The sequence below is a fragment of the Athene noctua genome, chromosome 1 (assembly GCF_965140245.1).
Source record: "Athene noctua chromosome 1, bAthNoc1.hap1.1, whole genome shotgun sequence".
Classification (NCBI taxonomy): domain Eukaryota; kingdom Metazoa; phylum Chordata; class Aves; order Strigiformes; family Strigidae; genus Athene; species Athene noctua.
The window spans coordinates 184,029,615-184,056,858 of NC_134037.1; the positions used below are offsets into that span (position 1 = coordinate 184,029,615).

Here is a 27,244-nt window from a genome sequence, read left to right on the forward strand (position 1 = left end):
TTTAAAATAACGTGTTGAATATTTAAAAAGTCTTAATGGCCATCTTAGGCAGATACTGCAGTTCATGTAAAAAGTCTCTTGGTCACTATTAGGATATCCTTTGTTAATGAAGAGTGCAAGTCAAATATTGCCATGAATTGCTGGTATCTTTCCCCCTCTTCAGCACTAAGATGATATTTGGCATGGATTCAAATAAAGATGACACCTGTGCAAGAAAGCCTCAATTTACAATTTACAAGTCTCATGTAGATCTGATGGTATCAAATGTGAAACACAGATCATCAGCATAAAAGGTCAAAGCCCTGCTAGAAAATGTTGAAAGGAAACCAAGCACATTCAGCAAAAGCTTCAAAGAAAGGCCAGGAAAGCTTCTGATAGTATCTTACTCCAAAGCATGGCCTCCTGTGGGCCTTATCTGCAGCAATCCTTCCATGAACCCTGACATGGACGAGTCCAAAAGCCATTTCTCTACTAAGCCTAGCATCTTGAGATATCCTTCTCTCAATGGCTTTTTTAGAGTGCATTCACAAAGCACTTACGCTGCTGATCAAAGTCTGGCAGGTAAAGTCCAGGAATAATCTACAAACACCATCCTTGGCCACTTTGGCCAATAAGAACCCCTGCCCCTACCCTGGGACATGAGTTTCTGCTTCTGGGCCCTCCCAGAAATGACATCTCAGCAAATCAGACCACATTCATACCATATGGGATTACAGACCAGATGTACATGACCCTAATTGCCCCCCAAAATCAGTTCATACAGCCTTCTCAAAGCATACTTGCCTCACACCACACCTGTAAGGTCAGAACAAAGTAGAAGAGGTTATTGATTTCAACACCCAGGGCACAACAAAAAAAAGTTTGTAAGGTTTTCTATTATATTAAAGTCTTCCTACTGGAAGAAAATGCAGGGTCTAAACTTTAAGCAACTTAAGAGAGTTCATATCCATACCTCCCAGAAACGTGCATCCAGCCTTAGCTGAGGGTGGGCTAGGAAAAAAGTCTGCATCCATGCTGTTAAGGTGTGACTTCTGTGAAAAAGTCAGTAGAAGACTCACAGAGAGAAATTAAGACATCAAAAGCTTACAAGGTCTAAACTCTCTATCCTTGCGTGAGAGGCACCTAGACCTGCCCTAGTGCTCCCAAGACAGCTTACAGTTTTTGGATGAAAGTCACATGATAAAAAATACACATATAGTGGTGGATGTGGATAGCTGGGCTCCAGAACTACCCTTTCTACACTGGTACAGTCTCTTCTGGTCTGTCTGTCTTCCTCTATCATCATGCACCTTCTCAAAGGTCCAAATTCAGTAGGCTGGCAACCCCCCCCACTAAAACCAATCAAAGAAGCCCCCCCAAACTAAACCAAATCAATTAATCATAGCTTAATCTAGCATCTACCTAGGTAGTAAGGACAATTTTCAGAGGGTTGTTTTGTCCAGCTTGCCTCACCCCTCCAACACACAAAATCCAGGCGTATCCTGCTTGGAAAAGAGCAAAAGCATCTCTCCCCTTGACTGAGCTCTACTTGTTTTACAAGTGATTTAGTTTTCACACCCAAAGAGGGAATACAGGTAGGAACATTCAGAAGTGATTTTAGGCTATGCATACCAATCTCAGATGCTTAGCTCAAGGAAGGATAAAAAATTCCAGAAACTGCCCAAGGATGGGATCCTTGGGCTAGAAATGTCCCCTTCTCAGGCTATTTTTATCATCTCCTTGCATACTGCTGCTTTCAGCTACTCATGGCTGTACGTCCCCTTCAGCTTGGTGCCTGATGCACAGCACTTCCTAGTTTTGTGAACTGTACTTTGAAAGTGGGAAAACTCTGAAGCCACTCACCTTCTCTTTTTGCAGATGAGCAAGCTCAAAGAACCCCCCTCTTCAACTCAGATCCTCAAAATACCCAAATCCTTGCGCTGGCACTCTGTGAAAGCTGGGCCTCCAGCAGCTACAGTCTGAAATCAGCTCTGCCACTGAAACTATCTTGAGCAACAGACACCAGGACTGACGGATCTCCCAAATACATCACCTTTCAAGTGGGCAGCACAGGCAGCCAAGGGGTTCAGGGAGGCAGTGCCCTGTGAACCCTGGTATTAGACAGTGCTAAAGCCACTAAATCTTTCATCAGCATCTGAGAAAGCAGAATTGGGCTTTTTTACCAATATTGATGTCCACCAGCAGTTGCTGCTATTCCTGATATGCAGGGGAAAAGGATTTCTCTATTTCCTGCCTAAAGCTTATTTCAAACTGGCCTTGAACCAAATTAATTTTTTTTTTCTTTTAAAAATATTGTGATTTGTCCAGCTCCTATCAAATCACACTGAGACATGTAACTTGTAGTATTTTACTTTCACAAGGTACAAGGACAACTATCAGCAAGAACCGGAAGCGAATACTGATTTACAGCTCAGTCAGAAGACTCAGTAGACTAGAAGTAGAAATATTCTTGAGTGAGCATTGCAGCCAGGAACTCTATAAAGTTTTCAGAAATTTCTGAATTTTGTTTCTATGTACCCTTGTACTTTTACTGTCCTCAAATCTATAAATCTAATTCAGCTCATCTACATGAAATTTAAATAAAAACCCTCTAAATCAGTGTAAACCAGCAGCAATTATAATCGAGAAATTATAATTTGAGAAATGTCATGTGCTAGAAACTTCTGCTAATGAAGTATTACAAAAGGCATTTAAAAAACTTTTCTGTCTAAATGTTAACATTCATATTTTATTCAAGGGCAGATAAAAAAGTTATCTTAAAAACAGTAGGGAGCTTCTAAAGAAAACAAACTATGTAAAAACAATTGCAAAAATGACATGAAAAATAAAATAAAATCTTAAAAGTATGAATGTTCTTCTGTTTTAAGAAGTAATGATGGAGAATGTACAGCAGTGAGTAGAGAAAACACAAGCCTACTTTCCAAACTGGGATTGTGTACCAGACTCATTTTCTTTAAAGCTCAGTGTAACTATGGCCCAATGGGAACTGAGAAGAAAAAAGCAACAAAAGAAAAAAACCCACACAATCCAAAACAAAAAAAACCTCCTGAAAATGTCACCTATAAACAGGAAACAAAAAGAACCTGTAACCAGACACAAACGGGTATTACCTAAAAGTTTAAAGTTTCACAACTAAAACTGCATGGGCGCCAGCCTTTCTCCCCTAGAGCTGAACAAGACTTAACAAATATTAAGGTGCTTTAAACAGGGACTGAAAATCATTGGTCTTATTACCTCTCTACACAAGCAAGAGCACAGTTGTAGGGAAGATCAGATTACAGAAAGACAGTTCAACTTATAAAACCAGTAACACCTTAAATTTCAATAGTAAAACATTCTTCATTCTCCCTTTAGGAAAAGGCTTTTTAATAGTCTGAAACAGTATCTTTCAATTTCTTCCCCCTTTACTACTTCACTTTAAGTATGTTGATTTTGATGGTTCCTTTTGCTTATAAATTAGGTTTAGGACAGTGGATACTGAAAGGACATGCAGAGCAAGAAACATAACCTTTTGACTGCCTTTAAAGCTAGTTTCTTACCTTTCAATCACACGCACATATCAAATACTGTTTCTGAAATCCACTCATCCATATGTCAAACTTCCCATGCTCCCCCTTCAAGCATTGAAAGGACAGACAATACTAAAGATGTATAACACGATTCTGCATTTGTGGTTTTAAAAAACACTCAACGACATGACCTACATTATTATTGTCTTGCTGTTGGAGCTTAATGCCTGTAACTTAAGCAGAGACTCACCTTGCATGATAGCGTGAGTGCCAGGAAGAGCAGGCATTGGACGATGAAAGGTGTGACGTGGCTGTCTCAGGTTGACTTTCTGTAAATTTGGTTGCGTGCCAAGAGTGAGGCCTGCAGGCTAGGTCATTTCTTCTGAAAACAAGAGAGGTAGAGTGCATTAGTTTAATGCAAACAGTTCAGTAAGGTGACAGGCAGCAAAAAAAATCTACCAGGGCAGTAGGCAAATAGGACACAGACGTAACAACTTTAAATGACAGCAAACGAGACAACTTTCTACACGCATGACAGTTTTGAAAAGACACCAGCATTCCTTTAAAATGCTCGAGATGCAGTGAAACGTCCATACTCTCCAAGGTCTGTGCTTGGGTGGTTTGTTTTTTTTTTTACCTTTTATTTATTTTGGGGATGGAGTGGTTTTTATGAGGGGCAGAGACAGGCAAATGAATTTCAAAGTACCTGACACATAACCAGCATGTTAACAGTTAAAGCTAATACTGAGACTTATGACTCTTTTACAACATGACAACAGTACAGCAGGGCTTTGGCAAGGTTTTACTGCAGGTATGTGCTTATGGGAGGAGGTGGGAAGAAACGAGTTAATGACAGTAAGGACAGGAATGAATAAAGCCACATATGTTGTTTCATACAAGTTAGTAAGAGTGATACGACTAAAAATTATAACTCCAGCCAAGTTTTGCTTTAGCTCTTGAAATGTTTGGCACCCCAGGTATGCAGAGGTTTTTTGTTTGTCTGGGGTTGTTTGTTTTTTTAAAGAACATACCACAAAAATAGTTCAGCATTTCATCTAAGTCCCCAGATATCTACTTGGATATCAGCTCCAAATGTACATGCTCATGTAAGGGAAGAGATCCCTGCTAAGAAGTACGAGTTGTTAGAGCTTTGTACCTTGCAAACCTTTCTGCAAAACTGCTCTACACTCTTCTGCCCCTTCCTTCTGTTCAGGAATTAGTAACAACAGCTTGCACTTCCTTCCAAGGACTTTGTAACACCTTTTTGCACTCATGAAATAAGTTCATTCTTTTTTCTCCAATATTAATAAGCCTTCTGGGTCGAATTCAGCTAATTCTGTTTCAGTGAGCAGATGACAAGCATGGGCCATTTGTCTAGACTCTCTCAGTGGCCCAGGAATGAAGCAGGAACTACTTGAAGGTAATTCATCCTGCTCTTCTCTTTGGCTCATCCTGGAGGAAGTGTAATTTAAAATTTAGACGGTGTATAGGGTGAGACAAATCCCATCCTACGAAGTCACAGTCTGAAACAAAGGCTTATAGGACCTTAGCTCTTGAGGGTTTTTTACTGCACTTACGTATTTATGAAGTTTATTAATGCAAGGTTAAACAATTTGTCTAAGTTACAAAAGCCATTTGTTAAGCTGAGAAAGTGTTCCCTGTTTTCAACTTGAACTCTAAGGCTGTTCTACTTTTTTATTTTCCTCATTCCCCCTTTTTATAAATCTGGGTTATCAGCCAGTGAGTGGATTCAGAGAACAAAACTAAACCTCATTATAAACCTAGTATCTTCAAAACAGGTCAAATTTGAGTACATGGCTTTTTGCAGTACATTCGGGAAGATCTCATGAGTTCAGTGATCAATTGCCTTTCCAAACTCTACATGCAGAGGAGAAGGTGAATAATAATTCTACAGGGACACTGTAATTTCACTAAGAAGTGCAGCATCATTACTGTCACTAAAGAAAGAAGTAATTGTTTCCATAAACAAAGGCCTAGTCTTCCCAGCATGACAAAAGAGAAAACAGTTAAGCTGAGCATCACTATGTTCTTCTTTCTTGGTAGGATATGAAATTCAGAGAGAGAGTGGACAAGCCCTAATACTCTCAGTGCAAACAAGTGCAAACGATTCTGCTCGGCCATGTAATGATGGGCTCCAGACAGTCCTTGGGTACTCCAAGGGCTCCAAGCCTGTGTCCAGGTATGGAAAAAATTGGGTCCGCTGTTCAGCTGCACAGAACATGGAAGGGTTTTTTTCCCCCCACAGCTTACCTTCAGCGGTACTGATACCTGCTTAGTAAACCACAAATACCTATTTGGCAAATTCAATAGACCTCCTCGGCATCAATTCAGCAAAAAAGGTTTATCTATTATGAGACAATTACTTTTCTATGATGCACCACTAAATAAACACAAGACTAGAAAACTAGCACAACACAAGTAACGTTTGGAGCACAAGGAAACGAAGGTTGGGAAGAGGGCTTCTGCAACAGTTTGCTATGGGCATGGTAAATGGTAGGAGGAATCCAATCAGTGTGAAGGAACAGAAGGGATGCATTTGTAACATCAGTACCATACCTCATGGAACTCCTCAAGATCTTCATAAGATAGTGTCTCGCTACATGAACATCATTTTCAGACGGCATTTTCTGTGCTACAATATCCACCACCACTTTCATCTTCCTTAGCAGCCAAGCAAGGGGAGGAACAGACTGGATTGAGTTACGACATGAGGCAAGTCAAGTGGACAAGAACTTAAAAGTTGTTTCATTTTTTATATTTGTGGACTCACTTTTTTTTTTTTTTTTTTTTGAGGGGTTTTGGGGGAGTTTTGACCTAATGGTCTGAACAGCCTAAAAATACTGGTGGAATACCTAGAAGGTGGAATCATGTAGACAACTGCTTTTGCTGAAGTCCACAACATGACTAAAAATCAATTTACTGTGCCTAGTCAACAATGCTTTCTGCTCGATTCTTATCATATAATTACATTTACTCTGTCTTGCACTTCAAGAAACACTTTTTTCTAATAAATGAAGCACAGAGTGAATATTGATTTCAAAACTCAGCACAAATGGGTAGAAGGACTGGAAAGGAAATACTACAAGACTCAAAACAGGAATATTTTTCAGGCAACTAAAGATGCTGGAAGCTGAGAATTTATATTCTAACGTAATACCTCTGTATTAATTCTGAGTGACAGAATGAGATCATCTGAACCTACAACCCAGAAAACCTCTAGCATTAATGGAAGCATTAATAAAAGCATTTCACTGAGAGTGTCTTTCTACCAGTGCTTTTACAGAAGCTGCTGGAAGAAAAATGCTGATAAGCTTTGAAGACACGATACAAAGGGAAAAAAAACAATCTATACTGACTATAAGCATTCAATGTCATTCATCTCAATGACATGTTTGTGTAAATACTTTAGCAATAAAACAACCTTTCCCATGCAGTTTTTCAGAATAAACCTGTCCTTTTATAGTTACTGCTTGGGAGTCATTAAGAAAGACATTCTGAATTTCAGAGGCTACAGAGTTTAGAGATACTGTTTTAGATTGCTGCAGCAATACTGTGGAGGTTGACTGAATATGGGGGACACCCTTACCCCCTGCCCCAAAAAAACAAAAAGAGAAAAAAATGTACTTCCTTGATCAAGAGAGACAATTAAACTGGACAAGCAGATTTATCTGTAAACAAAAATGGAAGTTAGATAAATACCTTAAAAAATTAAAAGTAGACAGGAAATTGAATAAAGTAACCAAACTACCTCAGCATATAAGAACAATACCAATAAATACAAGCTATTTTGTTTCACACATGTTCTTAATTTCTCCAGGATACAACAACAGAGGTGTGTATTCCTTTGCCCCCCTCCCTCCCCTGTCCCCCCCCGTCCTCTCAACAAAATTGGTTTTATTCTCATCTATCAAAGAGTAGCCTTGTTGCAACCCTATCGTACAGGCTTTTGCATTTGGAGTCCCAAAGCAAAAGGAGGACAGGCAGTTCCAGGGACCTCTGTCCAGGTGAAAAGCAATTTCTAGGAGTTATCTGTCCATTAGTGTCTTGTTCCAGCCCTCTGCTCAATCAACAAAAGACGCAAGGCTTGACTGCTGGCTCACATACAAGCGTAAGGCTGCAAATCTTTCACTGCAAGTAGCGGCAGCTACGCATGACAGAGGCTGTATTTCTGAGAGCATTTCTGAAACGGAAAACTGGCTTTTCATCCCTCTCATTCATCTTGTTACTGGCTCCTTCTCTTTAGCTCAAAAGAGTGTTTTTAGTACCAGCAGTGGGGACACACCCACATGAAGACACTCTGACCCATCTCAAGAACAAGAAAATGAACAGTTCCTATGGGGATTTTTCAGGTAAAACTTTGGAAATGTGAAAATAAACAGTCATACTAATGGAGTATTTTATGCAGGGCTGCCCAGCCACCTCCTTTTTTAAAGGCTATCTTTTGTTACTTCATGTCCTCATGCTGCCCCAAATTTACTGATCCGCAGAATTACTTTTCCCGTTAAATCTATATAATTGTTCAAAATGGCTGAGCTCGGCGGGGGGGGGCGAGAAAGGGAACTCCTTTCCAGTTCACAACGAGACCCCCTCCTCCACCCCCGCCGGGTTCCACCTGCGCTGGCAAAGGCGGCCCGAAGCTGCCCCGAGGAGGGGTTCAGCTGTCCCCGGGGACACGGAGCTGCCCGCTGCCTGACAGACTGACAGACAGACACCGCCCGCGCCCCGCCACGCCGGCGCCCCCTGCCGGCGGCGCCGCGTCCCGCCACCACAAGGCCCCTTGTCAGCGACGGCGTCTGTCTGCCCTGAAAACCCGGTACGGCTCAGCTTCAGCTCTCCCGCTGGCTGACTTCTTCCTCCTCCTGTTCTTATTTCTCAGGTGCGGTGACCGGCGGCAGCTCTCCGGGTGCCGGCTGCGCGGCACGGCTTCCCATCACCAGCGGAGTCCTGCACAGCCACAGCTCCCTGCGGCACCTCTAACCAGAAGCGGGCACTTGATACCAAGTCCTTGCAAACCCAAGGCTTCCTACTGTTCATCTGCATCAGCTGCGCCCAGAAATAAACCCCAGGTTTAGACAGGAGTTCCCAATTTTTCTTATTTAAAAGGATGGATGGATGGATGGATGGATGGATGGATGGATGGGAAGTAGCCTCAGTCAGAACTGACCTGTATCTACAAAGAACTGTTTACACGTTGTCGGTGCTAATTCTCTGACTTAAAACTGCTGTAGCGATTATTTATATTAAAAATTCTTGAACAAAATAGATTCAGTTTTCAGTTACTTTGGCTTCTACAGAACATTTTTGTTCACAAAGCCACAGACCACTGTTTCACAGTATAGTCCACCTGTTTCAAGGCACAACTTCCCTGAAAGCCCCAGAATTTGGGAACCAGTCAACACAGCTAAACTGAGCAGCAGCTACTAAAATAAAATTACTCTCCCTCCATTCACCAAGATGCAACTCAAGGTTTTCCAACAGTGAAGCAAAGCATTTCTCCAGCGCTTTGTTTTTAAAATAGCCCAAGATCACATTTTCAGTCACGGCAGGAGGTCCAAACTACTTACAAGTTATTTTAAACCTTGCGTGTAACCAGGGATTTGTGCTGATTCCAGTGTAAGGTAAATGGCTAACAGACTGCCCTGCCTGCATACCAAGGATGCAACACTAAGGAAATACAGACAGGCTGCAGCACTGAGGTAAAATGGAAACCTACACCTGCTTAAAGATCAAATGGACAATTTATTGGCATTTGCAAACAAGAAGCACGCTCAGACACTGCATGTACTGAACAGTATGTCTCACAAGGTGCCCTCGGATTGTTTCAAAGCCAAATAAACAAGATCATGCTGCACTTGTTTGTCCTACAGAAAAAAAATCCTCTGGCACATCATTAAGATGCCCAGTTACAGTGTTGCTGCATGCCAGCCATGCAAGTTGGAACTGAATGAGAAGTTCGGTCTTTCGGATCTCCTCTGCACACCACTCATCCATTGTTTTTTAGTTCACATAGAGAAAACTTCAAGAATTTGAGGTGACAGCACAGGTGCCCTTGCTTGTCCCCTTATAAATCCCAAATGACTTCATAGTTCCCAGCTTTCTCACCTCACCTCCTTTAAAATAACACTAGGCCAGACATACCAACACTTCATTAATTTATTTTTTATAAATCTGTATGTGCTGGGGGAAGAAAAGTCTTTCCAAGACATGTCTTTTTTTTTTTTTTTTTTTAATTGCAATTCGCCAGTCTTGTGTTCAATGAATTAAAATACAGTAGAAGACCAATATAATGCAATTAAATGGGTATGCAAAAAGCCACTGTAAATAAACTACTAAATCAATTTATGAAAATCATTATTTGGATTTTTTTAGTCTTCTGAATCCTTGGGGGAAAAAAAAGGAGGCTGAAGACCACCATGAAGCTGCAGACACCCACAGGGGCCTCAAATGTTCAGAAATTAACAGTGTCACCATTCTTTACTCCAAAAATAATTCAATGTATTTTTCCCTGCAGCTTGTGAAGACCTCACCCAACTGCCTAACCTGGGAGCTCATAATTATAACAGGATGACTTCTTTTTCTAAAAAGAAAAGAAGATAAAATTGCTATCTGAACAAGTTGAATATTTTCTCTGGAATGAGCACTGACGTGGTCAAAATATCGTCCGTCTTTTTTCTTACCCTCCCTCCAAACAGACAAACAACATTTCTTTCTATAGAGTACTGAAGGAGTCATTGCTCTCCACAAAGACTTTAGGTGTTCACTCAGGCAGGTATATTTGTAGAATCCAAATTACTTCATGTTACATGAGTCACCACTGGAAGATCTATCTGCCAGGGTAATATAGGAATGAAGTGTCTAAAATTCGTCAAAAGACTAAGGTCCAGCAGCAAAATTATAAGAGGAATGTGAATAGCTTCTTGTGTCATACTCAGTAGTTCAATACATCCAGAAGCTATCCTAAACCTAGGTCAAACAGTTGTTATCAATTCCATAAAGAAGCTTTAGCTTAAGTGCAATACAAACCCCTCTTCCTTTCCCCTTGTCATTTTCAGTCCTGCCTCCCAACATACCTGTCTATCTTTGGATGTAACAGAAAACCAAGAAATGGGTAAAAGTGTTATTAAAAGGAGGATGAAGTGTCCAAAACTTGAGATTGAACACTTTTCCTGAACACAGTTACTATTCCACTTTATTTCCTCCTCGTTGCTTTGAAAATGGAGAAAGGAACGGAGGTGGTATGTATGTGCTAAAGAGTATGAGAACAAAGAAAAACCCAGAAAGCCCCCTGAAAATTTTCACGTAACAATTATATATTAAAGGATCCCCCCTCAATTAAAAAAACTCACACAATATATTTTGAAATAAACTTTCACTATCTGTCGTTCATAACCAATATGGATGATTTAAAAAGTTATATATATACACACACATATATATCTACACATATATGTGTATAAGTATATATACATATTATATGTACATATACATATATACATACACACATGCAATTCACTTTTTAGGCTTTTCAAAATTCAAAATATGCCCACAACTTCTCACTTTTGGTCTTTCCAATATACTGAAGCCCTACTAAAACCTGATTCACAGTTAGTTCTGAATTCACCTACCTGCTTCTTTCTAGAGCATCACAGCCTGAATCTTTTTGTTTCCTTTTTGTAAGGTTGTCCTACTGCCTTTCACTCAGATTCTGCCTTGGATGCCCCAACTTCCCACTGCCCTAAGGCTAGACAGCAACAATTTAAATGCTTTTTCTAAAGTACACTCTATGCCAGCATTCACACCATCTATCCATGAGAGCCTTAAATGTCCTTTTCTAAGAGGGATAATTTAGGCTTTGTCTGGGTGAGCCACACAGTGACTGCATAAATGCCTCTCAAAAGCCAACAAACAAGAGGCCTTCCTTGCTGAGGCAGAAGTATCAGGACTGGAAATTTTAAGTGAACTGTGTGGAGACATCACACCCTCACTTTTATAGAGATTAAACTTAAAATGTGTAAAATGCATGTTCATGGTGAGCAATAAACCTGAAAAACTACTGGTAAATATCATGGTAAGTATTTTGAGGTAATGCCTTTCACATCTGCAGGTCTACAGTGAGCTTTGTAAAAACAACACACACCATGTCCTCTCTTTCACACTTACTCCCTGAACACAAAAGAATACCTGAATGGAACTTCATTTGGACTGAAAATTTATTGAAGATTGTTCTATCAGGTATCTACTGAAGATTAAATGGAAGTGCTTTCACATCATAATTGATCAAATGCTGCTTATATGAGATTAAAAAAACCTACTGTGCCAGCTCAATAGCCTAGGCAAGTGAATTTAAAGGTGATGCTCTGAGTATCAGAAGTCATCAACAGCATTACTGTTAGTTTGCCAGCTGTGCACTGTTTTCCCAAATAAACAAAGGAGGGCTGACATATACAAATTCAAATTACTACTGACAACACCCAAGCCATACCAGAGTTTGTTTCAAGGCTCTGCTTCTCGCCATTAACAGCAGCACACTCCCCATCTGTTTGTTGGAACCACCTCTCCTTGCATAATTAGCATCTATTCTTTTGGGAAAATCCCCTGTGACATACTTTACTGGAATAGGATGAACCCATGACGAAAACTAATCAGTTCGGTATATGAAAAACTCTTCTCTAACCTCAAGACAGCTGAGCCCTGCTGCCCACATCCCCTTGTCTGGTGACAGCTGGATCAGACGCAGGCAAAAAAAGCCAGACATCCAAAACTCTACGCATAGCATGCACAGACACACAAGCTGCAGAAGATGAACAGCTGAGAGAGAGAACAGTTGGCAGTCTCAAGCAATACTGAAACCCATGTGTAGAAATTAAAAATATAAAATTTACAGGCAAAGAAGAAGGTCATTAGCAGCCTTGTCATCCGAAAACAAATCTATGACTGCCCTAGCATTGCTCAACTCTTTAAAGTTCAAATGCTTTTGATGAGCAGAACAAACTAAATGAAAATTGGGCTCCTAAACAACTCTGTGAATCCCTCTAACTTATCAAATAGTAAACTATTATCCTTTCTGTTTAAAATGTATTGAAAACAAATTATAGTTGTCAAAAACTGTGTCTTAATTAAGGAAAGCTGTTAACAACTGAATCACCATAAAGCAATGCACAAGCCTGATCTAACAGCAGTCCATCCAATTCCTAATCCCTAGCAATTACAGAAGCTCCTTGCAACAAGTTTTCATATCCTCACCTTCTGCACGAGCAGCTCCTTGCTCAGCTCAGCCATCTCCCTGGATGGAGTCACCAGCATGATTCCTCCTGGAGAGCAGACACCGCCTCCCCAGCCCCCATCTCATACTTGTTTGGGGTTGACTATTCCCACCTTCCCCTCTCAAAGAACATGGCAAGCTTGCATTCCCTTTGCAGGCCAGTTCCTTCCTACACAGTCTTCTCCCACCCCTGCCTTTACATTGGCAGGCAGACAGGCTTTTTTGTGGATCTACTGTAGCAACAGAAGGAACGTAGCGATGATGGAAGATGGTGCTGTAGTCACTTAATAATCAAGTTAAAACATGTAGGAAAACACTGAATATGTATTAAATCCAGCGCATCAGGCTAGTTAATTATACCAGATTTAAGAGCTCTGTCCATGGCTGCTAAGAATTATTTAATGGTTTAGATAAACTGCCTTCAAAATCAAAATAATATATAACCCCAAACCATGTGTGTATGTATGTACTGACTGAGCTTCAACATGAAGAAAACATGGGAGGACAAGGATCAGCCTTTTGTTCCATCAGAATCCACAGGACATTTCAGAAGTACATAGACAAGATCACCAAACAAAACACTCCTCTCAAAAAGAAATCTGATTCTCTCAGATCCAACCCCAATTTACTCCTGTCATACCCTACACTGGCAACTGAGCTTTCTCCAGCCTGTAGACCTTAAATTTAAGCAGTATTCCAAGCTCTGTAAAATTCTTGCTCTCAACACCTCTGGATTCACAATACCATACCTATAAATTTCCATACATTAAAATTAAATCCAGTACCTGTCCTTCCTTAAGATGGCAATTATTTATTCAACTTCTGAAACACAGAAGCTATGTTAATACGTAGAGGATGCAGCACTACCAACTCATAGTAATGAACCATCTTACTCCCAGTCTAGAACTGGCCACACACAGGTTCTGTTTTCTTCAGGGAATGATTAGTATCCTCTCTGGTCCAGTCTGAAGCTGTAATACTGAGATCAGCACAACACTAAAAAAGAGTTATGGATGTCCTGACATTACAAGACCAGCAGTGCCCTACCAGGGACAAGTCAGTTTTGTGTTTCTTGAATTTCTGCATCAGTTTTCTAACTCAACCCTTCAACTATTTCTACATCAGAGCAACAGTCAGATCCTGTATTCCCCACTTTCTGAAACCTTTTCAAGTGCCATATCACATTTTTTTCAAATACAGCAGAAGTGCTAGATTAATGGTTGGACTAGATGATCTTCAAGGTCCTTTCCAACCTAGTTGATTCTGTGATTCTGTGGGTTTAGCAAGACCTAAGAGAAGGAATACTGAAAATACCACCAGCCAACAGGATCAGTAAGGGAATTCATACAGAAGGACCAACTTGTGGCCCAATTTAGGCTTCCCACCCAATAGCCTTTTCTAAACCTCTGTTGAAACTGTGCTGGTAGCAGTGGCATAGACATGCACAGGATAATGCAACCTCAATGATACATTATGAGGTAAAATTGTTCACAAAAAGGAACGGCTAAAGTAGATGCACTGCAGGAATGGTACTTAATGAAAGAAATATAAGACCACCACAGGTCCCCATTACCAATGATATAGTCCTTTTCCACCAGAAAAACACTGGAATAAGAAGTAGAACCAACTCAACAGGCCCATATGAGGCAGTTTTGCTCATCTATTCAAGAACTTTCGCTTGTTAAATATTCAAATATTGCTTCTCAGCCTATTCTCACAACACTTGAGATTCTCAAGTAATCTTCCAAATACTGGCTGTGTCATACAACATCCAGAACCTATTTATTCCATCTTAATCATAACTGAGACAAAAGATGAGTGCAATACTATAGAAAAAAATTACAATATTTTCCACACTAATAAAGAACTGAATAAGCTTTTTATGCAGAAACTTTCCCTTGAGGAATCTTGGTCTCAGAAGGACAGAGATTTGAAAGGAAAAACTGCTCCATAAAAAAAAACTAAAGGGCAGAAAAAACCAAGAAAACCTCCTCTTCTGAAGGACCCCCTTCTGGACTACGAATACAAGTGTTTGTAAGGATTTATAGTGCTTCAACTGAATGGGACATTTGGAGATAGCTATGCAACTGTAAAACACTGTGATATACAGCACTTTTTAAAAAAGATTTTTATTGTCATAACAAGTATTTTCAGATTAAAACAGACATTAAGAGTTTTGGCACATTACAGAGCTCATAATTTGGGCATAAAATCTCAGCTGCCTTAACATGTTGGAAGCCCGAGGCTTGAAGTGGTTATAGTTGCACAATCATAGAATCACAGAATCGTTTAGGTTGGAAAAGATCTTTAAGATAATGAAGTCCAACCATAAACCTAACACTACCAAGTCCACTACTAAACCATGTCCCTAAGAACCACATCTGCATGTTTTTAAAATACCTCCAGGGATGGTGACTCTACCACTTCCCTGGGGCAGCCTGTTCCAATGCTTGACAACCCTGTCAGTGAAGAAATTTTTCCTAATATTCAACCTAAACCTCCCCTGGCAGAACTTCAGGCCATTTCCTCTTGTCCTATCACTTGTCATCTTCTGACATAACACCTCCTTCCTTACCTCCCAGGGACAGCTCAAGTTTCATGTGGAGAGCTAATTGTTCAATTCCAAGTTATATCCCCTTCTTAATCTCCAACTGATGACTGCAGCTGTAATAGCATTATAACAAGAAGCAGTACAATTTTGAATACTTACACATCCATCTACAATTTCTCCACTGGCAAAGGGCAGATACATTTGTGTAACTTCTTGGAGCATAAACTCCTCTCCTCCTATGTCTGTATTAATTTGGTCTCAGTCTTTCCCACATTTTGTGTAGAGGCTCTGCACTGAAGTAGAGAGAATCTGCATGGGCAGGTATAATAAAGTCACTTCTGTCACTGCAAGCTCCTACCAGCCTGCAGGGCTGCAGATCTGCACCCAACCCTGAGAACGGCAAGACCACTGCCCTCCAATGAACCAAGTGAAAGAAGCTGGCTCCTCTGCTGAGGCTGGTTCCACATCCTGCTTCATCTTCTGACGTTTTATTCTGTCAGAAGCAGAGTTGTACCTCAACTTAATCCTCCCTTGCTGCAAAACATCGCTGATAAGGACATAGAGGTTAAGCAAGACTAAGATCCAGCTGAATGCCAAAGAAGCAAGAATGGTGAGTATCTGCATCATCCAGAGACAGTATCATCTTCCTATTGCAAAGAGACTAGCAGCTGTACCTGGAAAAGACGGGTCCCTTCACTCTCTGCACACTCTGTACCTGCAGGATACACTGACTTGTCTCTATCCCTGCCCAAACCTTCTTCCCTCCATCACACACAATCAGGGGGTGTTGGGATTCAAGAGGACTTTCTGCGAGAGAATGGACATGTGAGCAATCCTGCGTGAGAACAAGACTGATAAGAGCTTCAGCCGAGCAAGAATGCGATAAGGATGTGACCCTGAATGAGGGGGGAGAAACTCGACGAGACAAACAACCCCCGGAAGGGGTTGGGACGGAAGAGGAAGTTACACAAGGCAGGAAGCCTGGCCAGGCTGATGTGGCACTTTTTATCCAATCATAAGAAGGTTTAAAGCACGGGCTAAGTTAACTGTCCAGTCTTGAGGACTTGTACTGCATGTTACTCACGTGTGCAGGAGAACATTACAAAAGGGCTTTCTTAGTTGTAATAAATGGGCATTGCTTGATCACATTGGTTGTGTGCGTGCTCAGCTCTCCCACAAGGGTCTGAATCCTGAAAACAGAGGGCTTGCTTAATTTATTCACTCTTCTCAATAACGCAAGACCCTTACAGAAACATAGACATGAACTACGACAGTTCACAAAAAGGAAATGCAATAAACACAAGGAAGAGTATCTTTGGTCATAGGCTTACCAAGCTGGTGAAGAGGGCTTTAAACTAAAGATGCCGGTCAAGGGGAACCTCAATCCATCCCACTCCTACCAGTTTTGATGACAGTGCCAGTAACAGATGCCCAGAGCCCAGAGAGGGATCACAGGTCAGCAGGAAAACACCTGAAGAGCAGCACAAAGGAATTCCAGCTACTCCAGCCAGCAAGTCAGCTTCACTTCCAACTTAATTTCCTCTATTCAAACACAACTGGCACGGGGAATACACAAGACGAGTTAGAGATGTGCGCACGCCTGCAGGGCCGTGATCTTCTTGGCACCACAGACACGTGGTGGGATGGCTCCTATGACTGGAGTGTTGGAATGGAAGAATACAGTCTCTTTAGGAAGGACAGGCAGGGAACACAAGGAGAGATGTCACCTTCTACATCAATGAACAACTGGAGTGCATGGAGCTCCACCTGGGGATGGATGAGGAACTGACTGAGAGCTTACAGGTCACAATCAAAGGGAAGGAAAGGACAGGAGATATTATAGTGGGCATCTGCTACAGGCCACCTGACCAGGAAGACTGACTGGATGAGGCCCTCTATAGACAGATAGGAGCAGCCTCATGTTCACAAGCCCTGGTCCTCACTGGGGACTTCAACCTTCCTGATATCTGTTGGAGGGACAAGACAGCAGGGCATAAGCAATCCAGGAGGTTCCTGGAATGAGTTGATGATAACGTCTTTCTCCCAGTGACAGAAGAGACAACAAGGAGAACTGCTATGCTGGAGCCTGTTCTCACCAACAAGGAGGGGCTGGTGGGGAGAGTGAAGCTCAGGGGCAGCCTTAGCTGCAGTGACCATGAAATGGTAGAGTTCAAGATCCTTAGGGCAGCAAGGAGGGCACACAGCAAGCTCTCTACCCTGGTCTTCAGGAGAGCAGACTTTGGCCTCTTCAGGGATCTGCTTAGCAGAGTCCCATGGGATAAAGTCCTCGAGGGAAGAGGGACCCAAGAAAGCTGGTTAATATTCAAGAATCATCTCCTCCAAGCTCAGAAGTGAAGCATCCCAGAAAAGAGGAAGCCAGGCAAAAATGCAAGGAGGCCTGCGTGGATCAACAAGGAGCTCCTGGACAAGCTCAAATGTAAAAAAAGAAGCCTACAGAGGGCAAAAGCAAGGACAGATAGCCTGGGAGGAATACAGAGAAACTGTCCTGCAGTCAGGGATCAGGTTAGGAAGGCCAAAGCCCTCACAGAATTAAATATGTCTAGAGAAGTCAAGGGAAACACGAAAAGCTTCTACAGGTACATCAGTGATAAAAGGAAGACTAGGGAAAATGTGGGCCCTCTCCAGAAAGAAACAGGAGACGTGGTTACCCAGGATATGGAGAAAGCTGAGGTACTCATATGACTTTTTTGCCTCAGTCTTCACAAGTAAGTGCTCCAGCCTCACTGTCCAAGACACAGAAGGCAAAGGCAGGGACTGGGAGAGTGAAGAACTGCCCACTGTAGGAGAAGATCAGGTTCAAGACCATCTAAGGAAGCTGAAGGTGCACGAGTCCATGGGATCTGATGAGTTGCATCTGTAAGTCCTGAGGGAACTGGCAAATGAAGTGGCTAAACTACTATCCATCATATTTGAGAAGCTGTGGCAGTCAGGTGAAGTTCCCGCTGACTGGAAAAGGGGAAAAATAAGCCCTATTTTCAAAAACAAAAATAAAGAGGACCTGGGGAACTACAGGCCAGTCAGTCTCACCTCTGTGCCCGGCAAGATCATGGAGCAGATGTGGACTTGTGCAAAGCATTTGACACTGTCCAACACAACATCTTTGTCTCTAAACTGGAGAGACATGGATTTGATGGATGGATCACTCAGTGGATAAGGAATTGGCTGGATGGTCACACTCAAAGAGTTGTGGTCAATGGCACAATGTCCAACTGGAGAGCAGTGACGAGTGGTGTTCCTCAGGCGTGGGTATTGGGACCAGCGCTGTTTAACATCTTTGTTGGTGACATGGACAGTGGGACTGAGTGCGCCCTCAGCAAGTTTGCCAAGAAAAGCAAGATGCGTGGTGCTGTCAACATGCTGGAGGGAAGGGATGACATCTAGAGGGACCTTGACAGGCTTGAGAGGTGGGTCTGTGTGATCTTCATAAAGTTCAACAAGGCCACGTGCAAGGTCATGCACATGGGTTGAGACAATCCCATACACAAATACAGTCTGGGCAATGAGTGGACTGAGAGCAGCCCTGCAGAGAGCGACTTGGAAGTATTGGTGGATGGAAAATTGACTATGAACCAGCAATGTGCACTTGCAGCCCAGAAAGCCAACAGTATCCTGGGCTGCATCACGAGAAGTATGGCCAGCAGGTTGAGGGAGGTGATTCTCCTCCTCTACACCACTCTGGTGAGATCCCACTTGGAGTACTGTGTCCAGCTCTGGGGCCCCCAATATAAAAAGGACATGAACCTGCTCGAGTGGGTCCAGAGGATGGCCACAAAGATGGTCAGGGTGCTGAAGCACCTCCCCTGTGAGGACAGGCTGAGAGAGTTGTCGTTGTTCAGCCTGGAGAAAAGAAGGCTCCAGAGAGACCTTATAGTGGCCTTCCAGTACTTAAAGGGGGCCTGCAGGAAAGATGGGGAGGGACTCTTTATCATTTAAACCGTAAGAGGGCAGATTTAGATTAGTTAGAAGGTTACTGTGAGGGTGGTGAGACACTGGAACAGGTCGCCCAGAGAGGTTGTGGCTGCCCCCCCACCCCCCCCAAAGTGTTCAAGGCCAGGTTGGACGGGGCTTTGAGCAACCTGGTCTAGTGGAAGGTGTCCCTGCCCATGACAGGGGGGTTGGAACTAGATGATCTTTAAGATACCTTCCAAACCAAATCATCCTATAACTCTATAAACCAGTGATACCTCTGCCAAAGATTCATCCACAATAGCCACTTCACACCCTTTCCCAGAGAAACAGTAGTGGACACGGATAATTAGCCATCCCCTGTACCACCCTTGCAGCTGCCCAGAGCTGCCACTCCAGGTGAAGAACCCACCCCAGTCCAGCCACTGTGTAAACACACTCAAATCTTCACTAAATTTGTGCTGACCAAAAAAAACCCCACTCTACTTAACCTATTAACTGCAGCAGTGCTGTCTCCCTTGATTTAGATACCCTGGGAACATGTACAGGCTTTATTTTGAGCAGATGTATGGCAGACTCAAAACACTCAAAACACTTAAAACCACTTAGAGACAGAAGTTTAAAAATGACCAGGCAACTCTGATTTCTAGGATTCACAGAGCAGAGCTGATTTTCTTTAGTGGATAATGTTCTTGAAGGCTTTTAGGCTTATTTTACAGAAACTGAATGTGCCAAGATATGCACCCAATTTAACATTGTTAGACTTGAAAGCTGGGTTCAGTCACTTCACAGTAAAATAAAAGCTATTTTCCAAGCAAGATTGGAAACAGAATCACTTCACAGCAATAACAACACAAATCTAATAGATTATTCCTCTTCAACCAACCTCACAGCACCCCTTCAGATCTCAATCTTCAGTGACCCTAATTATCAATCACCAAGAATACATTTTACAAGACATTTATTCTGGCAAAAATAAAACTGAAGAACTGCAAGTTGAAACGTGCTTCAATACAAAGAAATCAATTCAGAAACTACCTCAATGATTTTTCCAAGGCCAGATCAGTTAGAATGGATGACAAAATACAGGGAAAAAAGCTCTAGCTAATATTCATAAATAGTTATTCCTGCCGCTAAAGCTTGTGTGTTAAAGCTTGTGCAGGAGCTATCAGCATCCCTCTGAAATGACTGAGTAGTTTAATAACTGATTTCATCTGTGCTCTCCTCCCACATAAACCAAGGTATGGATCTTGATGCAAGGTATCTATGAGCAATCTCACAATAAATAACAATACAATATTCACATGCAAGCTATGCCTACACCACTATTTTTAAACCCAGAGCAGTGAATGTGGCTCTGTCTAACAGTGAATACTCAGCTGTTTGCATTATATATACTAGATTTAGTCGTCTTCAGCTGGAAAACAAAACTGGGTTGTAACACTGGCTTTAGGGTGGTATAGAACTCCCTCAGGGAAGTTTAAACAGCCTCAAAGAATAGAAAAGATGTCTTTCATATATAAAAACATCACTGCAAGAGACACACTGTATACTATGTATGAGTTCCAAGTGATTAATGAAAATCTAATATTTTATAGCTTTACTTGAACTTCACTGAAGCCAGCAGAAACGTGTGATGTGTTTTATGTGCCAACTCTTTGCTGTGTATTATACTTTATTATAAACCAATAATTACCCACAGAAGTTGATCATAACTCTCCTGGGATCCTGCCCCACAAATACAAGGGGCAGTTCCTATCCAAGCAGCTCATGCTGGAAGGAAGCTCCATTAGCCTCACTAGATTAGAGATTTCTCTAATGGAGCTGGCTGCTCTGTCTGGCCACCACTAAGCAGATAAGAGACAGAAACACATCCTGAGCCCATGCTGCTCTGGCATCCCACCTTTGCAGCATATGTTCTTGAAGAGCAGGAAGCAGTGACTGCCTGGCAGTGAGGAGTAAAAAATCCCTTAACACCCTCCCCCACTTCCCAAAACTGTATAAAGCAAGTGTATTTCAACGATTTGTTTTTTGTTTTTTTTTTTTTTCATTTTTGCTCACTACTTTATAGCCCTCTCCTTCCCAGGGAAAAATCCCACAGTCCCTTCTGATTTACAGGGAGGAACAAAAAGTTTTGCTCTCACACATTTATCAGCATACTCGTTTCCTCTTGCACTGTTCTGTAAAAATCCCCTTCCATTCTTGTGCAAACCCCTATGCATGTCAGCAAACTGCTTATAGCCTGGGAAACTTTTTCCACTGAATTTTCACACCGATAAAAGTTTAAGACTGAAAAACTCTCAGGCTGTGACACTAAGTTTTACTAACAGACTGACTCCGCTACTCCATTTGTCCTGATGATACAGAGTGGGATGAAGAGACTGACCCAAGAAAAGTAGTTGCAGACCTCCTAGAAAGTAGCAACTGCAAACCAGCCCTGTGCATGGCCTCACTGGGAGAGGAGTGGTTTTGGTCAGCAACACAACGCACACTGAAGCTCTGCATGAGAAACAGGAGGCAAGCTGGCAAGCAAACCACAAAATGCTCTTCTCAGTCACCTCCCCTCTTCCATACCTGCCGACTCCACTTCAACAATCCTATTATGAAATTTCAATCAGAGGCATTTGAGACAACCCTGCATAGTTTTGTTGGTGTCCTGTCCCCCCGTCCCCCCCCTTCCTACACAGACAAATCAGTAAGATACAAAAAAGCCAAGAGAAGGGCACCCTGAACACTTGCTTATCCCAGTGATGGGCTGTAGGGGTGAGGAGCTGCCAGAGCTGATCAGGTGCCAGTGCCCTCCAGGCCTCCTGGCCAGCCTGGCAGGAGCCCCCCACCTCCAACGCAAACCAAGGTACCTACCCTGGCACCACGCCGGGCAGCGCCTCCTCCCCAGACCCCTTCCTCAGGGACCAGGCATGGCTCCTGGCTGGCGGGCAAGCCTCCGCGTCAGGGAGTGGGACCAGGCCAAGAGAGGAGCGATGGGGCCCCAGTTGTGGGCTGGGTTGGCACGCGTGGGGGTGCGGCTGGCACCCGCCTGGGCTCCGTCCCCGGCAAAAGCAGGCAATGCGGGAGGAGCAGAGCCCGGGACCCCACAGCCCTCCACAACCGACTGTCCTCCTCCTGCACTAATCCGCGTCGCTGTGCCAGCTTAGGGGATATAATTAGACTCACAAAGGAGCCTTGTTACTGCTCCCTGCTAAGAGGCCGTAGCAGTTTTGATTAGTCATACCAGTGACTCCACCGACTGACCCCGGAGAACGCTGCCAGCGGAGCTCGGTGGGGAAAAAGCTGAGCAAAGCCCAAAAAATGAAAACCAGAGGACTGTTCCTGAAAGAGGAGGAGGAGGAGGGAGGGGAGATGTTATTTTAATTTGAAGTGGTGTTTGACATGACACGTGGAAAATACACTGAGATTATGCTGCCGAAATGTTCTTCTTCCAGCTGTTCCATCCTTTCCTTTTGCAATCTTCTAAGCAAATACATGGACGAATAAACCAGTCTGGGGCACTGCACTGTAAAGAAGTTAATGTCACCTATGAGATGACAAATCTGCTCAAGGAGCAAAGTTAAAAGTAATCTCCAGAACACTTGGGCCTCTTAAGATCTGATGGGCTCTCGGTAGCATTTGAGAGTTATAGACGTTTTTCCTATACATTAAAACCAAACAGCCAGTCTTCTCAGGAAGCAGCACTTCCCCCAAAAGGGAAGCTGCCTGTGATATGCCTAGAAATAAATAACCTCAGCACTCAGAAAAGCATTAGAAATCACTGCCTATGGAGAAAAGTGACAGGTACTTCCTTCCATCTCCCAGCAAGACTGATGTTACAAATTCTGGGGAATTCTTTCAAAGGACAATTTATTTAAATAATATTTTGAAAAAACACGTTTTATTCCATAGTCACACCATTACTCCCTTATCACTGGCCAGATTTGCACATGTAAGCTTGCTACAGTTGCTGACCATCATTGTGCCTGAGGATGTAAAGGACACAGTAACAGGCCGCACAGAATTTATTTAGGAGAATATGAGAAAGATTCATTCTGCTGTATCCTTAAGGATCAGCCCAGGAGAATAAGAAACTTCCATCTTATATACTGGCCTATGTGCCAAGATCACATTTTCCTTAGGTTCACTGACCCATCACACTAAACACGTAATGACTATTCATTTTTATTGGTTGTGTGCTATAACATAGCAAACTGATCGCCATGAGAAGGTGATTGCACGGCAGCATCCTTACAAACTGATTGACTCACATCCTATGTATGAAAAATGAATGGCTTCTCACAAGTCAAAGGAGGATGTGCTTATAATTGCAAAGAAAATGCTGCAAGTACTGTGGATTTACAGAAATCCTCAAACTTCAGAAGGGAGGATGAGGTTGGCAAAAGGGCAAGAAGTTGTGTTATTTTATGCAGGAATATTTGTATTTTAATACGAAATCTAGTTAAGACAGCATATGGCAGAATTACAATTACAAAGAAGTCAAATAACGCTACTGTGTGAACTTATTAGAAGTTAGATGGTGTATGGCTAAAACTTTCCCAGCCAGACTGCAATATTCTATCAAAAAATGACTACACTTCATATAAAGGTGAGAGCATTGATTTCTCACAGATGTTAAAGCTAATATAATAAGGGGTTTTCAGAAGTACTCTGAATAAAGGTAAGCTAGCTTGCTTACCAACATTAACACACATGCACATATCTGCACTTGCACGTTTAGTCCAGAGAAAGACTTTCATATGATGGGTCATTTTTCTAATATTGTTTCTGGAAGAGTCCAAAAAACATGGAGTTATTGTTGTGTGAATAAAGATGCAAAGTCCAGCTGACAAATACTATTCTACACTTGCTGATTTGTTTGGTAAAACAGAAGTAAAATCAAGTGGAAAAAACCCCCTTTGTTCCTGAATTTCCAGCCGAGAGTCCATCTTCACTCTACGTAACAGAACAATAAATTGCATAGGGTGAGTACTACTGAATCCACTATCTGAAAAAGTCTTAAAATTATATAGATACAGTGGCAAAAAAAAAGAGGAAAAACAAATTAAAAAGCAAGTATCTCCTTAATTTTAAAGAAATGGAAACCTGAACTTCAAAATATAGTTGGCCAATAAGATTTTTAATTTGGCTTTAAAAACCTTTTTTTCAGTCTAAATCTGCAATCAGATACTGATGACCTGTCCTGCTAGACTGCAGCCAGAACAGCAAACAGCCAAAGCAAGCTCATCTTACCTTCACTACAAGGACTGTTGGGCATAGCAACACATTTGCTGGAAAACAGCTGTAAATGAACAGTCACATAATTGCTATGAAAGCATCTGTAAGAGACTAGCTGAAAATTTTAAAGTATCCCTGAAAGGACTGGCATTATAACTGTGTTTATTTTACACATAGGATTCAAAGATCAGAGAATGTGGGTACCAGACAAATGCCATGCACAAAGGTTTCAGCCTACTGAAGAACAGAGACTTTTCAGTCAAGTATTTTGGGGGCAAAGACCCTTCTCACTCAAGGCTTTATGTCAAGTGTAAACCTGCCTCTCTCTGAGAGAGTACAACTAAGTAAATAACCTGAGATCATTCTCTAGTGGCTGTTTAATTACAGTGTAGAAGGAAAAGGAGTCTACAGCCAACTTCATACACTTGGTATTAATGCAGACTTGCTTATAAGCTATGACACGATGCTATCAAGTCTGTGTAGTACTAAACAGCTTTTCATTAATAACTGCTCTTTAAGAAAAGAGGAATCTGTATGTTCCTAGTTCAGAGGAAATGCCTGCATGCCACAATCTGAGCTTCCAGAAGGCTTTACCTCCTTACTGAAAAATAAAACACCAGTGAAGAGCTTTGTAATTGGAAAGCAGAACAGATCAAAAGTTACCCTCCCCACCTTCTCCTCTCCCATCCCTGGAATCAGAAAACAGCAATTCAGCGTGAAAAGCTTTTAGTGGGATCATACATATCAGTTTCACTGGGATTTTTCCCAGAGCCTTTTTTTGTTTGTTTTAATAACCAAAGTTGTGGGGAGTAACCCGCTCATCACCAAGAACAGTGTCACAGAAAAAGCAGCAGTTGCAATCAAGCCTGTTGATGAAGGTGCCCATCCCAGTCTCTCTTCCACCTGACTCCAGCTGCCAATGATGACTTCCCTCCAAGAGTCTCTCCTGTCCTTCCTCAGGCATATGGCTTTTCACCAAAAACACAAAGATGAAAAACAGTTAAAAACCTGAATGCTCAATACACATGTCCCCTCCCCCCTTCAAGATCTTCTAGGAAGCATGTTTGGGATTCTTTTGTCTAGACTGACCATCCTACATCATTAAAATACCACATTTAATTTAGGAACACCTACCCTAAAGAGACTGTGTGTGTTCTGAGGTAGAAATCTTTAAATTATAAACATATTTTTAAAATCCCTTTTATGTCATTTAATGAAAATAACAGCCACAAGAGAGCGCTACCAGCAAAGGATTCAACTATGGGGAAAACAACAGACTTGAAGCTATTCAGAATAAAAAAAAAAAAAAGCATGCATCTTTTGTGGTCAGGCTGTCTTATTTGCATATTTAATAGTAGTCTTCAGACACTTAATTGCTATAGCTGTGATTTTCAGAAGTCAGGAGAGATTCTGGCTGTCTCCATTTTTCAGCGTGGACTTTGAGACATGTTCATTGCTCTTTGTTTTCAAAGGGAAATTACTCAGCAGGTTTTGGATTTTAGGCACCTTTAAAACGACTCACTCCAACTGAGACACCAGAAATTAACAGGTTGTTTTCTGATAACACCATATTGTTTTGAACGTTTGTAACTCATTAAAACTCAATGCAACGAGCTATACCATCAAAACTGTGTTTGTGGCTTTGCTGTTTTTGTTTGGTCTCTATGCACTGAGTATCTGAATACCTTGTACTCCCTTCTTACTTACCTTTCCAAGAAAAGTGCTGACAAATTCTAACAACAACAAAGCCAGACTATTTTTCTGGAAGCAGCAAATTGAACTGCAGCATTTTTTTCCACGGAGGAGTTCCTGGGTTTGCATTTTCAGCTTCTAGTATCTTATCATAAAAGGAAGTTATTCCCAAAAAGTATCCCTAAAAAGAACTGACCTAAAATTTCAAAACAAACCAAAAAAACATAACCATGTGATAGCTTACAAACTTCTGAGGGGAGGGAGGGGCTCTAGCAGATAGGAAAGTCATAATAAAAGCAATTTATTAATATTCAGATGTCATAGAACGGCAAATTGAACCAGTATTTTGACAGACAAGTTACTATGATATAGTTACCTGTCCAAATCCCTAAAAAGCAAAGCAGCATATCCTACCTTAAATGCCTATTCTCATCTGCCAAAATACACACAAAGATCTACACAATCACCTTTTGCCTTGCTCTCAACTACAGCAAGACCTATCAAGTCAGTAGTATTGCTCTTTGCTTTCTCCTCCCATTGCATCAGGTGACCAGTTGGTCTAACCTCCCATCTGCCAGTCACCCTGTGTCTGAAAATGGAGCAAACAGCAAGGCTGCAGTACAGTCAGGAGTGCCTCTTTCAACAGAAGCCATGCTGGAAGGAGTATTGCCTTGTCGCAGGACTGCAGAGTAGCTCCTTTCCTATCCCACAACCTAGTAAATTTCATTTGACATAAAAGGAAACTAAGGAGACCTGCAAAATACTCTGCTTTGTTCTGTGAAAACAAATAAATGCAAATAAATTATCAAGTCTTAGTGCCCTTAAAGAGTTCAGTCATTAACTTGAGCAAATCAGGATTTCACCATCGCAGTTTGCTCTCTTCTTCCTTGTACCTCAGCCCAACTATACAAGCTTGAGCAGGATGGAACAGCAATTTCATTTATAAATAAGATATGCACGGTTAACAATGAGGTTTAAGTTGTGTGAGGTATGACATCATCAATCTTCCTGCCTGCTTAATTCACAGCAGACTACCACGATAAAGCTTTCATATTC

The 27,244-nt window shown here is 41.9% G+C and overlaps 1 protein-coding gene across 2 annotated transcripts in view; it reads right to left on the reverse strand.

Moving 5' to 3' along the window:
* SHROOM2 (shroom family member 2) overlaps positions 1-27,244 on the reverse strand; it is a 132,439-nt gene that overhangs the window by 43,211 nt on the left and 61,984 nt on the right. The window contains exons 3-4 of one of the 2 annotated variants that reach the window (XM_074907381.1): positions 6,087-6,191; positions 3,760-3,891 (exon numbers count right to left, since the gene is read on the reverse strand). In XM_074907381.1, coding sequence (XP_074763482.1) covers positions 3,760-3,891; positions 6,087-6,191 — 237 coding nt within the window. The remainder of the gene's footprint in view (positions 1-3,759; positions 3,892-6,086; positions 6,192-27,244) is intronic. The other variant, XM_074907390.1, reaches the window with a different exon arrangement.